A 14,714-nucleotide genomic window follows, 5' to 3' on the forward strand; every position below is an offset into this window, starting at 1 on the left:
GCCAGCACAGTATTGGAAACTTCTCTGCGGGAGCAGCATGTGAATAATAATGATACTTCTGCAGGGGTCTGCTTAATGCCACAAAAATAATCCTGTTGTATTCTACTGCCATCTAGTGGACAACCCAAAGCATTGCCCCAGTCTGAGAAGCCGTTGATATTCAGGCAGAGCAAGTGTAATTAGTCCAGACATGATCAGACCACAGACAGTGGAGAAAGTGATGGTATGTCACAGCTGGACATGATGCAGTCATAAGGAGCTCGGTAGTAGCCTCAACTGAACTGAGTTATTACCGGATATTTAATTTGCAGCAATAGGCTAATACAAATAAAGATTGAGAATGGTGGTGCCCATAGAAAAACGCCTGTCTGGGGTCGAGGGGGTTGTCTCTGTCCACACTGTGTCTACAGAGGCCACTCAAGGCGGCCCGGGGTGCATCAATCTGCCAACTGGTTGAAATTTAAGACCCCCAGCCCCCCTCCACCTCCTCCACGCTCCCTCACACACACACGCCTCACCCGGAGCCGTTATTCGGGGTGCCTGCTGAGGTTCCTGCCACACACTCGAACGAGTGCTCGAGTCTGAGGCAGCTGGATAGGTAAGATGTATGGGCATTTTCTGTGGATGGAGTGGACTGTAGTGAATTTGCTAACACCACCATTTTTTATTTGGGTTCAGGCATGATTTCCCCCCTAGTTTTTTGGTTGTGCTCACTGTACTGTGACTTGTAAGAACGCAGCTTCCTGCACATCATACACCAGATGTCGGGGTTCATCTGGTGAAAGTAAAAGGTTCAAAGACTTTTAAAGAACTTTAGGCCTGTAAACGGAGAAGTCTCACCGAATTTTCGGTGAGCTGATTATTGACAATTTTTTTTTTGTTTAAGAAGTAAATGTGATTCGGTTACATACGTCAAGTCTTCACGTTTTAACTTTATACATGCAGTGAAAATCTTAATTCTGAAGTAAACTTCACGCGCGACCTTCTGATGACGTACGTCGATTACGCGAAACACGCGCACGCGCACCCCGTCCTGTCAAGTTAAACAAAAATCGAGAGTCGCAGATTCTTGAACTAAAAGAACTTGTATCTGTTGTACATTGAGGACCCTTAATAATTACCCTATAGTGTTTACTAGTGAGTTTCCTGCCTTCCCATAAAATGCGAGAAAGACACAGCGTATTTTCTTTGTTGTAAAAGTAGCCTTTAGCCGAACAGCACCGCCCCTACACGCGGAAGTGAGTTGTGTGGCTCGCGCAGCCGTTTGGCTCGTGGACTCACGCTTTATTACCCATAATGTAGGATCACCTTAATATAAGTGCAAATGAATCTTTAATGTAAAACGGTAGGATATATATATATATTTTTTTTACTTGAATTTCCATGCTAGTATAGAACTGGCACGATTAATCTTATTGGACCTTTCTGAAACCGTTACACGAAGCCCCATTTATTTTTGCAGGTTTGCTGTATCGTTATACTAACCGGTAGTAAACTACAAAGATTTGGCACGTCACGTTCATCGTTATGACTTTCCAGAATAGCTCCTCTACATCCCTGACTAACGTAGTCTAGTGGGTTGTTAATGCGGATGGACGTGTAGTCTATAACACGTGCGTGTAGGGCATCATCATCATTTTGAAGTGAATCAAGATGTTTATGTAAGCATCGCCCTAGATGGTGAAATCTGCTCGGTCACTGCTAGGCACGACATTACTGCACTAGCGTAACATTATATTCAACGCACGATGACGCCAGCGTGCTGCCACGTGCAGGTTCAAGTCCACATTGGGTTATAATACTTTCTTACATTGAAGCTTTAGGAGATGTGTGTGATCAAGGGTCCAGGACATCGGGTCAGTTTAGTACACTAAGTTGTGTTGCCTTGATAACTGAGTGAGCTGCACTTTAGATAAACATAACAGTGGACTTTCAGATCCATAAGAACCAAGGAAGACTGGTTTACGTTTGACCCGCCGGCCATGTTCCCTGTTGTGGACCAGAGAGAGCGGTAGAGGCTTCACCATGCCTGCGGACGAGACCCACCAGAGGAAGGGTGGCGCGCGCAAGAGGTCCAGGAAGGGCAAGGGCAAAGGGGAGGGGAACGAGCGGCCCGGCCACCAGGAGGCCCCGCCGCCACCTCTGGTCCCGACGCCCACAAAGCCCGCGGAGGAGAAGAGGAAGCCGGGCAGAGGCAAGGCTGAGGAAGAGTCGGCGTTGACCATCGGCCTGCAGGTCCTCTGCCCCTACCTGCTGGCTGGGATGGGCATGGTGTTGGCAGGCATGGTGCTGGACAGTGTGCAGGTGAGGACGGTGTGCAGGTGATGCTCAGCTGCTGCCTCTCTTGGTAGGCGTTTGGATGTTGCTGTAACCTTTGGGTATATTAGACATATTAGGCCTAATTCACACGTAATAGCACTGAAGATCCATCCACTGGCCTGCGTCCTTTACGGTCCCTTACATTAAAAATTAAGACTCTCTAAATAAATTTTTACACCCATGCTAAAAACTGTCCCACCACACCCCAGATATTCACATAATCTGTTTATTCCCCACTAAGACGGCCATTGAATTTAGCCACCTTAATGTTACACTGTAATGACAGCCTGCTACTTCATGAATTAGTTAGCTAGCGTCTCAAGATAGATAGCCTTCTCCAGCTACACAACCTTTTCTGCAGCTTGTCAAACTTTGCAAGAACATCGTTAATTAAATTTTCATGTAGAGACACCAACACAGTAACGTGACGCCGACTGGTAGCCCGGCGTTCCTTATTCAACTCCCATTTGTCCTTCTAGCTTTGTGCAAGTACTTAACTCTGGATCGAACATGCTTGGTCGCGTGAGATAAATAATTCAGAAAGATGTCATCATCCAGGCATTGTTCTTCAGGGATACTATCTGGGTTGGTAGGTAGGTAGGTAGGTGCGTGTGTGTGTGTGTGTGTGTGTGTGTGTGTGTGTGTGTGAGTGTGAGGGAGAGTGTAAGCGTAAAAGCCTCCTTGGAAAACCTTGGGAACAGTCACATTTTTTGGAGAAAGCCACTATGAAGAAAAACAGCATTCAAATCACTGAAATCTGTGAACTGCCACTTTAACCATTAACTGATGCCAAACCCAGTCCAGTTGGGGTGTCATTCCGTTCATGGTTCGGGGGATCTGGGGAGTGTCCATCCAGACGTGGACATGTTCTGGACGAGAGCAGGAGAGTTCTCCGCCATGCAGCCTGGAGAATGTGCTGTATCACTGTGGTGTGCTCCTCTCAGGGCTCCCAGTCTCCTGCTGAGTCATGTCTCTCCATCATGCTCTCTCTCTCCCTCTGTGTCTCCCTCTCTCTCTCATTCTGTCTCTCCCTCCCCTCTCTCTCATTCTCTACCCCCCCTCCGCCACATACACACACACACACACACACACACACACTCTGCCTGTAAATGCTCCACTTGCTGCCGATAAGACGTAGCTGCAGGTGGGCGGAGACACCTGGTGGGGGCGTGGGAGAATCACTCAGTAGGGGGACGCAGCTCTGAGACGCAGCCCAGAGTCGCAGCTCAGTAGGGGGACGGATGGGAGGGCTGCAGACCCAGCAGAAGGAAGGCACTGAACACGGAGGAGGATGGATGCTGAAGAGGAGCTTCGGTGTGGTTGTCATGGGGCTGGGCATGCTTATGTCACCTGAAGGGGAGGGGCCAGAGAGAGGGGAGGGGTCAGAGAGAGAAGGGACGGGCAGCTTACAGAATGGAACAAAGCAAAGAGATCAACATGTGTTTGTGTCAGCCTTGCTACCTGCCAGACCTGGCCTGAGGCCAGCACCATTTAGAACGGATGACTATGTGTGTGTGTGTGTGTGTGTGTGTGTGTGTGTGTGTGTGTGTGTGTGAGGAGCCAGAGCGAAGTGTGTGTTGCGATGATGGTGAGTCACGGCATTGGTGACGAGGCAAGGACGCCGCAGACGCACACACACACACACACACCTATCTCTATGGTAGTGCACTCACCCAAATGGATGTGCTGTCTTGATCTATCAGCAGTTTGAGCGAGGGGGTAGGTTGTCTGGGATTGGTGGGGAACTGCTCTGGGCATAACCCTGTCCCACCAGTTGCTCTTTGTCTGTGAGGCTTGTGGTTCTGGAGTTGAGCTGGTCCAGAATAAAACAACTCTGAAGGATCCACTGAGTGAAAAATGTCTAACGATGTGGACTAGCTTGGACATGTTTTCCACTGTTCTTTGGGATGCTCGTTGGGACCGTTCAAGTGGGACACAGTGGAACAGAGTGACTTTTAAACTGTTTTGCAGGACAAGGCAAAACGCTTTATTCACCATGCCATCACCTGACTTCTCTGGCTTCTGTGTGGTATGCTAAGGAGGCAAAGATAAGGAAGTCATTTCTTCACACTTCATATGTCTCTATGTCATTTGAGCCCTGGAAAACTTTTTTTACTCAGCTATATAGAAGTTTTGGCATTCAGAATTCTATTCTTCTGTTCTTTTCCCCTGAGATTTTTTGTCTGACCATGAAGAGCCGGTCACAGGGGCGTTGAAGTACTGTGGCAATTATTGGCATCCAGTGAGAGTTCCAAGAACTGTGGCATCTGGTCCTCTGACCTAGCAGACCTCTGGAAGGCATCTCGGCTGGGGGATGAGGTAGCAGTCATGGTGGTGACACAGTTGGAACTAGAGTTGGTCTACCAGGGGAAGAAGCTTCGAGGTTTCACCTGTAAGCTGACCCGGTCGTCACAGGGCTTCCTGCCAGAGAGCTCCTGCCTCATCGCTGCTCAGGTCCTACTGCCATTCCTGGTCTCTGGGCTGGGCATGGTGGCAGCAGGAATCGTCATGGATGCCATTCAAGTAGGAGCATATCGGTCTGTGTGTTGTGCCAGTTGGCCAGTTCGTGCTGTACTTGCTGAGAAGCTGCAACTCCAAGTAGTCACATGCTCACATGGCTTTGCCAGCGATTTTTACTCTTCATACATTTTTCAAATCGTTCACATTGTACTTTGTTTACATGCAGCATTTGTATATTGCTTTTATTCACCCATCATTTTATTTGCAAGACATTCATCTTGCAAGACATTCATCACTTATCTTGGGTCTGTTTCCAAATAGTTCAGTTACTTTTGTAGCTGTTAACTGAATTATCAGCCATTTAATTTCCATGAGTGTTTGTTTTAATCATTGATTATCCAAAACGTTCGTCTCAGCATGAGACCAAACGTTGCAGTCATTATACGCCTTATTATATTATTATATATTATGTAATACGATTTTGCGTTTGAGTGCGCAAATTGCTCGACTCCTAATTACAGTGCTAAAAGATCACTGAGCGAGTTTCCTCTGTGTTATCGACCTGCCAGGGTGAGAGGGATGAGGACCACCCACCCCGACCAACACCGTGTGCTTGAGAGCGTCCGGCTTGTGAGCGTCAGTAACCGAGAGAGCCGTGGAGGCGAGCCAGCTGTCCGCGTGCGGTCCTGACGGCAGCCTCTCGAGCTCGCTCGCGCTGGGATGTCACGCGGGTTATAAATACGCGCGCGCGGACTGCCAGGCACTGCTCCTCCTACCGACACGTTTAACCAGCGAGATTATTTTTAGTTAGCTGGTTGTGGAAGAGGGCACTCTCACCCGCTAACACGCTACAAATGACCGTGGCTTACCGTCGATCGTTATTTATTTATTTAGTTCACACGTTATGTATTTTTAATATAACACAATGAATTGGTTTTCTGTCAATACAACCACAAATATTTGAACGAATGTGAACGTGACATTTAAGCAGCTGCGAGTCATGCCTGATTGTGAAGGTGATTTGTAATGTTTGAGGGTGATGACAGCTAGCACTACACATATGAGCGTGATGGCTGTGTAGGTCTGAACCACTTTATTACCATGTTTAGAAAACAAATACGAAGCTCATCCTTAATTAATACTGAAATACAGTACACTGAGGGTGTTGATCAGTATCTTAATCTACAACGGTCAGCCATAACATTACAACCAAAGCATTGTGTAGTGCTGCCAAAACTGCCTTGGCACACACTCCACAAGACCTCTGAAGGTGTCTGGTGATATCTAGTAACAATCTTTTGCCAGGTGGGACATCCGTGATTCAGTTTGTTTTTCCAGCATATCTCACAGATGCTTGATCGGACCGAGACTGTGGAACTTGGAGGCCAAGTTACCACCATGTCATCATTCACTTCACGTAGCAGTAGATTTAATGTTATGGCTGATGGGTGTAATATATTTGAAAGATCCTCGAGGCCATGCTGAATTCACTGTAAAAGCGAGTACACTGTAGAGGACACTCATCGAGCTATCTGAGCCCCATGGAAGGGAAGAGGTGGAGCTATCGGTAGATGACAAGTAGTGAATGACCTCACATCATTAAGAATGACTATTCTTCTGCCGCACAGTGCATTCAACTTTAATGAGGCTTTTATTTAGCACAGTGGTGTTAGTGTATGCTTTTGGTGTGTCATCAGGAAATGTTTAATTACCATGCTCTTATTAATTCTCCTCTGCTACATTGCCACATTATGTGTGTATGTGTGTTTCAGCACTGGGAAGTATTTAAAGTCATCACCGAGGTGTTCATCCTGGTTCCTGCTTTGGTGGGCCTGAAGGGGAATCTGGAGATGACCCTGGCCTCTCGCCTGTCCACTGCAGTAAGTCCCCTGTGTCCACTGCAGTAAACCCCCTCTATCCACTGCAGTAAACCCTCTCTGTCCAATGCAGTAAGTCCCCTGTGTCCACTGCAATAAGTCATCTCTGTCCACTGCAGTAAGTCATCTCTGTTCACTGCAGTAATCCCTCTATGTCCACTGCAGTAAGTCATCTCTGTCCACTGCAGTAAACCCTCTCTGTCCACTGCAATACATCATCTCTGTTGACTGCACTAATCCCTATCTGTCCACTGCAGTAAGTCCCCTCTGTACACTGCAGTAAGTCCCCTGTGTCCACTGCAGTAAGTCATCACTGTTCACTGCAGTATTCCCTCTCTGACCACTGCAGTAAGTCCCCTCTGTCCACTGCAGTAAGTCTTCTTTGTACACTGCAGTAAGTCCCCTGTGTCCACTGCAGTAAGTCATCACTGTTCACTGCAGTATTCCCTCTCTGACCACTGCAGTAAGTCCCCTCTATCCACTGTAGTAAACCCTCTCTGTCCACTGCAGTAAGTCTCCTGTGTCCACTGCAGTAAGTAATCTCTGTCCACTGCAGTAAGTCCCGTGTCCAATGCAATAAGTCATCTCTGTCCACTGCAGTAAGTCCCCTGTGTCCACTGCAATAAGTCATCTCTGTCCACTGCAGTAAGTCATCTCTGTCCACTGCAGTAAGTCATCTCTGTCCACTGCAGTAAGTCATCTCTGTTCACTGCAGTATTCCCTCTCTGACCACTGCAGTAAGTCCCCTCTATCCACTGCAGTATTCCCTCTCTGACCACTGCAGTAAGTCCCCTCTATCCACTGTAGTAAACCCTCATTGTCCACTGCAGTAAGTCCCCTGTGTCCACTGCAATAAGTCATCTCTGTCCTCTGCAGTAAGTCCCCTGTGTCCACTGCAGTAAGTCATCTCTGTCCACTGCAGTAAGTCATCTCTGTTCACTGCAGTAATCCCTCTCTGTCCACTGCAGTAAGTCATCTCTGTCCACTGCAGTAAACCCTCTCTGTCCACTGCAGTAAACCCTCTCTGTCCACTGCAATACATCATCTCTGTTCACTGCAGTAATCCCTCTCTGTCCACTGCAGTAAGTCATCTCTGTCCACTGCAGTAAGTCATCTCTGTCCACTGCAGTAAATCATCTCTGTCCACTGCAGTAATCCCTCTCTGTCCACTGCAGTAAGTCATCTCTGTCCACTGCAGTAATCCCTCTCTGTCCACTGCAGTAATCCCTCTCTGTCCACTGCAGTAAATCATCTCTGTCCACTGCAGTAAATCATCTCTGTCCACTGCAGTAAATCATCTCTGTCCACTGCAGTAAGTCATCTCTGTCCACTGCAGTAATCCCTCTCTGTCCACTGCAGTAAGTCATCTCTGTCCACTGCTTCACTTCTGATTTTATTTCTGTAATGTTTCATGCCACAGCCGGTGTCACAAATCTGCGTTATGGTTTTAAAATGTTTTTCTGTTAACTGACACCTGTATCCACTGTCTCCTACAGGCAAACACTGGCCAAATGGATGACCCTAAACAGCAGTGGTTAATGGTGACCAGTAACCTGGCTCTCATTCAGGTCAGCCTCCTTTTACTGAACTGCTGTCTTTAAGAACTCCTTACATGCAGGCACTGGTGCGGACGACACTCCGACCTCCGAGAGAGCAGCACTAGAAAGTCCTTAATGCATTTCAGAAGTAAGCACTGAACTGTGTCTACAGTGCTGGTAATCACGGTATGAGGACAGATAGTGGGGTAGGTGCTGTTGGAGCAGGAACACCAGGTGTATTACAGCGCACCCTCCAGCAAGACCTTTTCAAAGCAATGAAACTAAACAGACTGATTTGTGGGACTCTTAACATGGGGTATATGCTCTCTGCTCATGTTTGGGGAAAACCTCTGAGGACAGCTATGCATCTCTCCTGTTCTTCCGTGAAATGTCAGAAGGACCGATGAAGTCAAGTAGTGTTAAATACCAATTCTCACCACTAGAGGGCAACCGTGGTGCGAGGCTGAGCTGCTCATTTTCCCCCCCAGGTGCAGGCCACCGTGGTGGGCTTCCTGGCAGCGCTGGCAGCCGTGGCCCTGGGTGCCATGTCCAGGGGCACCGTGGAGCTGGACCAGGCCGCCGTGCTCTGTGCCAGCAGCGTCACCACCGCATTTGTAGCCGCACTGTCGTTAGGTACCTGATTCGCCTCCAACAGGGTCGGGGGGGTAGATGCGGGCGCATCACTGTCCTGCTCCTGAAGTCGAGACTCGTGTGATGATGAGCTGATGAACTCGAGCAGCTGTAGCGCAGAGGCTGAAGAGGCAGGTGTAAAGTAGGGTCCATCTTACAAGGCGGAGGAGGTTCTATCAGTCTGGAGACGCTTTGAAGTGGAGTGGAGTGTATTTTTAGATCCCTTTAAAACAGCATAAAAGAAATGACAAGCATCATTAATTCAGTCTCATGAACATAATCATGTCTTTAAGGTCTTTGGCTGTCCTGTTGCAGTGTGTTTAATTCATAGGGCTTTTTGTTTTTCTACTGGCGTAATGAATCATCCTTGAACCCTCTCCTGGCTGCCTCTCTAGGGCTGGTGATGGTCGGCGTAATCATCGGCTCCAGGAAGGTGGGCATCAACCCAGACAACGTGGCCACGCCCATCGCTGCCAGTCTGGGTGACCTCATCACCCTGTCCCTCCTGGCAGCCGTCAGCAGCACCCTTTTTCAGTACAGAGGTATGGCTGCACAAAATCTCGTCTGGGGCTGTATAATGTGTAACGCAGTGACCATAGGGGCCCAGCAGAGGGCGACGGGAGGGTTTTGTGCATCAGTTCCCTATCTGTGTTTTTATCCATGGTTTCATGTGAGTGATGAACTGTGTGGTTGAAACTGCCTGTGCAGACAGCCAGTTCGGTGAAACATGGGCAGATGCTTTGCCGATTTATTTGGGCCTAGATTAGCGTTCGATACGGCCTAGACTGATTAAGCCAATCGGCTCTAACGTCCTGTCCTTCAGATTTCTGAGCTGGTGCTGCGTGTGATTTTCCTCCAGATATTTGGTACCTGTCTCCACTGGTGTGTGTATTCTTCCTCCTCCTGATTCCGCTGTGGGTGGTGATCGCCCGACGGAGTGTTCAGATCAGAGAAGTGCTGAGATCTGGGTGGCAGCCTGTTCTAGTGGCCATGTCCATCAGCAGGTACAGACACACACGTGCACACACTGCTTCATTGTGCGATGTGTCGATTGTAAAGTGTCCTTGGTACTGAGAAAGGTGCTATAAACATGGCAACTTCATATCCTGTCATTGCTTTATAGAAGTGTAACGTCATATCCTGTCAATGCCTTAGAATATGCTCCTCTTTGCCCTGCAAGCAACAGTGTGTACAGTATTGGCCCATATAGTTTATATTATGTAGGTCGTTTTCTATGGTAAAACAGTTTTAATGCTTGAGGTGTTTTATTTTTTGTGTTTTATGAGGTAGCTATGACGGTCTGTAACTTGCGTCTCCACCAGGTCTCCATCAGGTCTCCACCAGGTCTCCATCAGGTCTCCATCACCCTGAATGGCTTTTTTTGCTTCTCAGTGGCTGTGAAATTCCCCTTCAGTTCCTAAATGAAAGCACATGGCACAGTTCGCTGCATTGGCGCTCTGCCTGATATGTTTATGTTTTCTTTTGCTAATCAGCTTTGGGGGACTCATCCTTGATAAAACTGTCAGTGATCCCAACTTTGAGGGCATGGCTGTCTTTACACCGGTCATTAACGGTGAGTTATACTTATCTGAAATACAAGCTTTGAAGGCAAATTATTACATGTTTTCTATATGCTGGTTGTACTCTTCTCAGTTTCCCCTTTGTCTTTAAATCGCTATAGTAATGCAGTATGATGTCTGTAGACGGATGTTACCGTTGCTTTAGGGGAAAGACTTTTAAGAGCACAGTGTCTTGTGTGAGAGACACTCAAACTCTGACGTTTTACAGCATCCAGATATCTGCGTTCACACTACAAACCACATTGTTCTTTTTTTCCTTTGTTTCCTTGTCTTGATGATTCACATTCATAATTGCTAGTGAAATGAATGTGTGTAATGAGAACACATCTGCCTTCAAAAATGACGAATGTGCACGTTGATATTTTTACAGTCATCTGCTTCACCAGCAACAAAAGGGTCTTTGTGAGATGACTTGTGGTATTAAAACTGCAAAACGTACGTGTCGCATTTTGCTCTGATGGCAAATGGCTCGTCTGCGGTTTATGATCAGGTTGAAATGCTGTTATTTTGACTACAGCACTAAGCACAGTAATGGGCAGTAAGTCATTCTCTGCAGTGGGCGGCCTTGGGCACGAAGGACCGTGGCCTTGATGTAGTCGGCCACACTGGTCTGTGGTAGTTGCCCCCCTCCTTGATTTGCTGTGGTTTTTCCACGACTTGTGGCTTGGTTCCTCTCCGGCGCTGAGTCACTGAATTAGATTTAGACAGACACAATAATAGTAAAAAATATATATATATTTTTTGGATAAAAATAAGATGGAAATAAACCCAGAATTTTTACAGCTCACTTGGAAAGCAAAACCATCTCGGATGAGGAATGTGCAGTGAGGTGGCGGGGCGTTATTTTGTCACGGCGCTGTGATGAGTGGCGTCCTCAGGGAGGAAACGGACGCTCACCGTGGCACTCTGAGAAACGGCTTCTACCTGCTTCGTTTCAGCTCCACCAAAAATATGGAAACGCTATAAATTCTTTATTTCATGTTGCGGAGAAGAAGACGAATGTCAGGGGAAAAATGTGTGTGTCCCAATGTGTGTTCTAAGTGGGAGTGTGCTGGCTGATACTTTGGTGGAGGAGGTGGTTGATGGTGGCTTTGTTTTTCTCAGGGGTTGGAGGGAACCTGGTGGCCATCCAGGCCAGCCGGATCTCCACCTACCTGCACTACTGGAGCGTTCCAGGGGTCTTGCCCTACAAGCTGAGACAGGATTGGCCAAACCCCTGCGTCACCTTCTTTTCTTCAGGTCAGCCTACTTTTTGAACTCCCTAATGAAAAGTGCAGTTAGGTGCTGGGCATTATGGGTAAGTTTCGAACTTAACTGAACAAATATTGGTCATCATCTCCAAACAATGTTTTGCTGAATACACCTGTTTGGCAATTATGGGAATGTGACTTAAATGTGAAAAAGAGGGAGTTGTTTGAAGGGTGTGTGTGTATGTGTATGTGTGTGTGTGTGTGTGTGTGTGTCATCAGGAGTGAACTCCAAGTCGGCGAGAGTGCTGTTTCTCCTGGTGGTGCCAGGCCACCTGGTCTTCCTGTTTGCCATTAGAGCTCTGCATGGTGGAGAAGCCACGATCACACTGACCTTCACCTGCTGTTACTTATGTGCTGCTCTGCTCCAGGTGGGTGAACACACACACACACACACACACACACACACACACACACACACACACACACACAGTATGGTAAGCTTTCCCCCGTAGCTGTACACATGTCCTTTGTTATTTCGAGTGGTAGTTGCGGTGCCGAGGAGCTCGGCTGCAACCGCGGTCATTCAAATTTCCTTCAGGTTTGAAGGTTGGAAATTTGACACGTTCCAAAAACACGACTGAAATGAAGATGTACACTTAACGGTCCTTTTCCCTTCATCTTCCTGAGCAATCCTCAGGCCCCATCACGCAGGTGTGGATCTGGGCTGCTCAGGAAGCCGACAGGCTGCGGTTATTAGATGAGTGAGATGGTTGCTGTGGCTGTTGTAATCCACAGGTGGGTATTCTGCTCTATTTGGCCGACCTGATCGTGCGGCTGACGTGGAGGAAGGGCCTGGACCCGGATAACTTCTCCATCCCATACCTGACGGCTCTGGGGGACCTTCTGGGGACAGGATTCCTCGCCCTGTGCTTTCGCCTGGTCATGTTGCTGAATGGGCTTGGTCACTGAGATGCTAAACTCAATCAATCACTCACACACACACACACACACACACATACACAAGCCTCCAAGAACCCATTAAAGGTGACATACTCCTTTTACACACATTAACACCGTTACCTGGGATCTTAATGCAATGTCTGTGAAGTGCTTTGGACAAAACACCACAGCAGGATGAAGCAGCCGTCTCAGCCCTATTCAGAATGGCCGATTTGAGTGCCTGTTCCTTTAAATGGTAATGAGCCGCTGCTGACCCCGCCCCCTCTTCCCCGGGAGCACGCTGACATGACAGCAGCTGAGTGTGAACCCTGGGAGAAACACGGCTACCGGAGAAAACCGAGCATTGCACCCACACCCACCAGTCAAACTGAACAGGAAGATACTCCTGAACAGATTATAGATAAAAGGCCATTGATTCTGTATTCACTTTTGTCAGGTCAACATTTCTTTTTGTTTTTTCGTCTCTATAAAATCAGCAGCACAAAATCTACACCCATACTCTCGATTTGTTGACGATCATGTGATCATTCACGTGTTGATTAGATGAACTTCATCTTACAGACATTCAGCTGACAAACAGCCTCAGTGTTATTATGGCTCCTGCACCAAGTAAAGAACACTAATAATTTAGTCGTAATAAAATGACTAGGTTAATATTACCTAGTGTTAAACAGCCTAAGACACACATAGTGTGTGTACATGCTTACATTTTCCTCGTCTGCTGTTTGCCAAGGGCAGGTGACACTCCTTTTTTAGCAAGTTTCATTACCCGTGGTGGTGCTTTACTGCCCCGGGTTGGAAAAGGGGGCAGACACAAAGTGGCTAGCACACGTGTACACGTGGTTTGCTGCCTGGGATACTGTTTCAATCAAAACTAAACTTTCCACTCAGCTCTTCTGTCCTCTGAGGCTGGGTCAGCGCAGCCAAAATCAGAGCAGTCCCCTGCTTAGCTCTTAGGTTGGACGTAATGCTAATGGCTCCATTGCAAGAACAACATGGCGTACCTTCACAAAGGTATCTCTCAAGCCATTGGTGGAGTTACATGGATGAAGGGCAGGGTTATGCTAATGAGCCTACATCTGAATGGCTTGTCCTGACCCAGGGTCTGTTCGGGCCATTAAACAGTGCCTGGACTGGCTTATTTCACAGTAGGCACTCCAGTTTCCCATACGTATATGTGTTTAGAAAGTGAATGTTTTATACTTCCCCTTTAACTCTTGCACCTGTACTCACCTGCAGGTCAAAACAGAAGGTCCAGGTGAGAAAAGACAGGTACTACGTTACCTAGATTTACCAGGACAGGAAACGGCACAAAATAGGCTCCTGGAATATTTGGACAATGGATTGAAAGGTCTCGTTTAAACTTTCACTGTTAACACCTGACCTATGGATATGTTCTATGGCTTTTTCATCAGGGAGGTTATGAACAACACACACAACCACACAGGTCTTCCACGCATATATGGCATGGTGTGTGTTCACCAATCTCTTTCTCTTTGGAGTGTCCTGTATCTGTAACTGAATAGACACTTTAACATTGAACTCCAGCGTGACAAGATTCAGAGCTGTGATGAATCTGCCTGTCGGCTTGAATGACAGAAAAATGTCTTGATGGAAAGAAATTTGGAGTTTGCCTCTAAAAATGTCAACAATAATGAAGATAAACAGTCAGATGATTTGCTGTATATGTTGGGGGCATTGACTTGCCCTTCACTGAGTTTGTGTCACTAGTTTTGCACAAATGGAAATACAAACAGAAAATATTTAATGCTGTGACCACCAAGCTACCATTCAGGTACAAATCTTGAATGTAATAAGAATTTGTTCTTAATTGGAAATTTTTACTCCCAGATATTAGAGCAGACAGAGTTTTATTACTTGGGCTGAATTGCAGGAAACTTGACCGTGCTTTGTACAGTTCACATTTTAATAAGGTTTCGCTCATTTACAATTTTTAACTTATTTCTGTACATAATGCATTACATTTCTTTTGGAAAATTTCACACTGATCAAAACGCCTTATGTGTTTCCTCTGTCCCTTATAATATCCAACAAAATAAAGACAAACAGACCAAAAATGACACGTTTGCTCTTGTTCTTTTAAATCTTCCACGAATCAAAATGGGCGGAGATGTGTGGAACCTCCTGCAACGCTGTGCT

The 14,714-nt window shown here is 47.0% G+C and overlaps 1 protein-coding gene across 6 annotated transcripts; it reads left to right on the forward strand.

The window, feature by feature from the left end:
- Positions 1-465: 465 nt before the first annotated feature.
- Positions 466-14,337, forward strand: LOC143525158 (solute carrier family 41 member 1). Of its 6 annotated transcripts, none has more exons than XM_077018740.1 (11): positions 466-598; positions 2,004-2,304; positions 6,552-6,659; positions 8,153-8,224; positions 8,683-8,827; positions 9,220-9,366; positions 9,684-9,828; positions 10,318-10,397; positions 11,509-11,643; positions 11,874-12,022; positions 12,390-14,337. In XM_077018740.1, exons 2-11 carry the CDS (start codon positions 2,026-2,028, stop codon positions 12,561-12,563), a joined length of 1,434 nt encoding a protein of 477 aa, XP_076874855.1. In that variant the 5' UTR covers positions 466-598; positions 2,004-2,025; the 3' UTR covers positions 12,564-14,337. The 6 variants fall into 6 exon arrangements, with proteins under 6 accessions (XP_076874855.1, XP_076874857.1, XP_076874856.1 ...); XM_077018742.1 differs by lacking the exon at positions 466-598 and adding an exon at positions 1,039-1,137; XM_077018741.1 differs by lacking the exon at positions 466-598 and adding an exon at positions 1,133-1,238.
- The last annotated feature ends 377 nt before the right edge of the window (positions 14,338-14,714 follow it).

The sequence above is a fragment of the Brachyhypopomus gauderio genome, chromosome 10, assembly GCF_052324685.1.
Source record: "Brachyhypopomus gauderio isolate BG-103 chromosome 10, BGAUD_0.2, whole genome shotgun sequence".
In the NCBI taxonomy this organism is placed as follows: domain Eukaryota; kingdom Metazoa; phylum Chordata; class Actinopteri; order Gymnotiformes; family Hypopomidae; genus Brachyhypopomus; species Brachyhypopomus gauderio.

Excerpts from the sequence above, each read along its gene's own strand:
- LOC143525158 (XM_077018740.1), top strand. The coding sequence starts at position 2,026 with ATGCCTGCGGACGAGACCCACCAGAGGAAGGGTGGCGCGCGCAAGAGG. Across the intron at positions 6,660-8,152 it reads CCTCTCGCCTGTCCACTGCA|GCAAACACTGGCCAAATGGA; the intron begins GTAAGTCCCCTG and ends TGTCTCCTACAG. Across the intron at positions 12,023-12,389 it reads TATGTGCTGCTCTGCTCCAG|GTGGGTATTCTGCTCTATTT; the intron begins GTGGGTGAACAC and ends TGTAATCCACAG.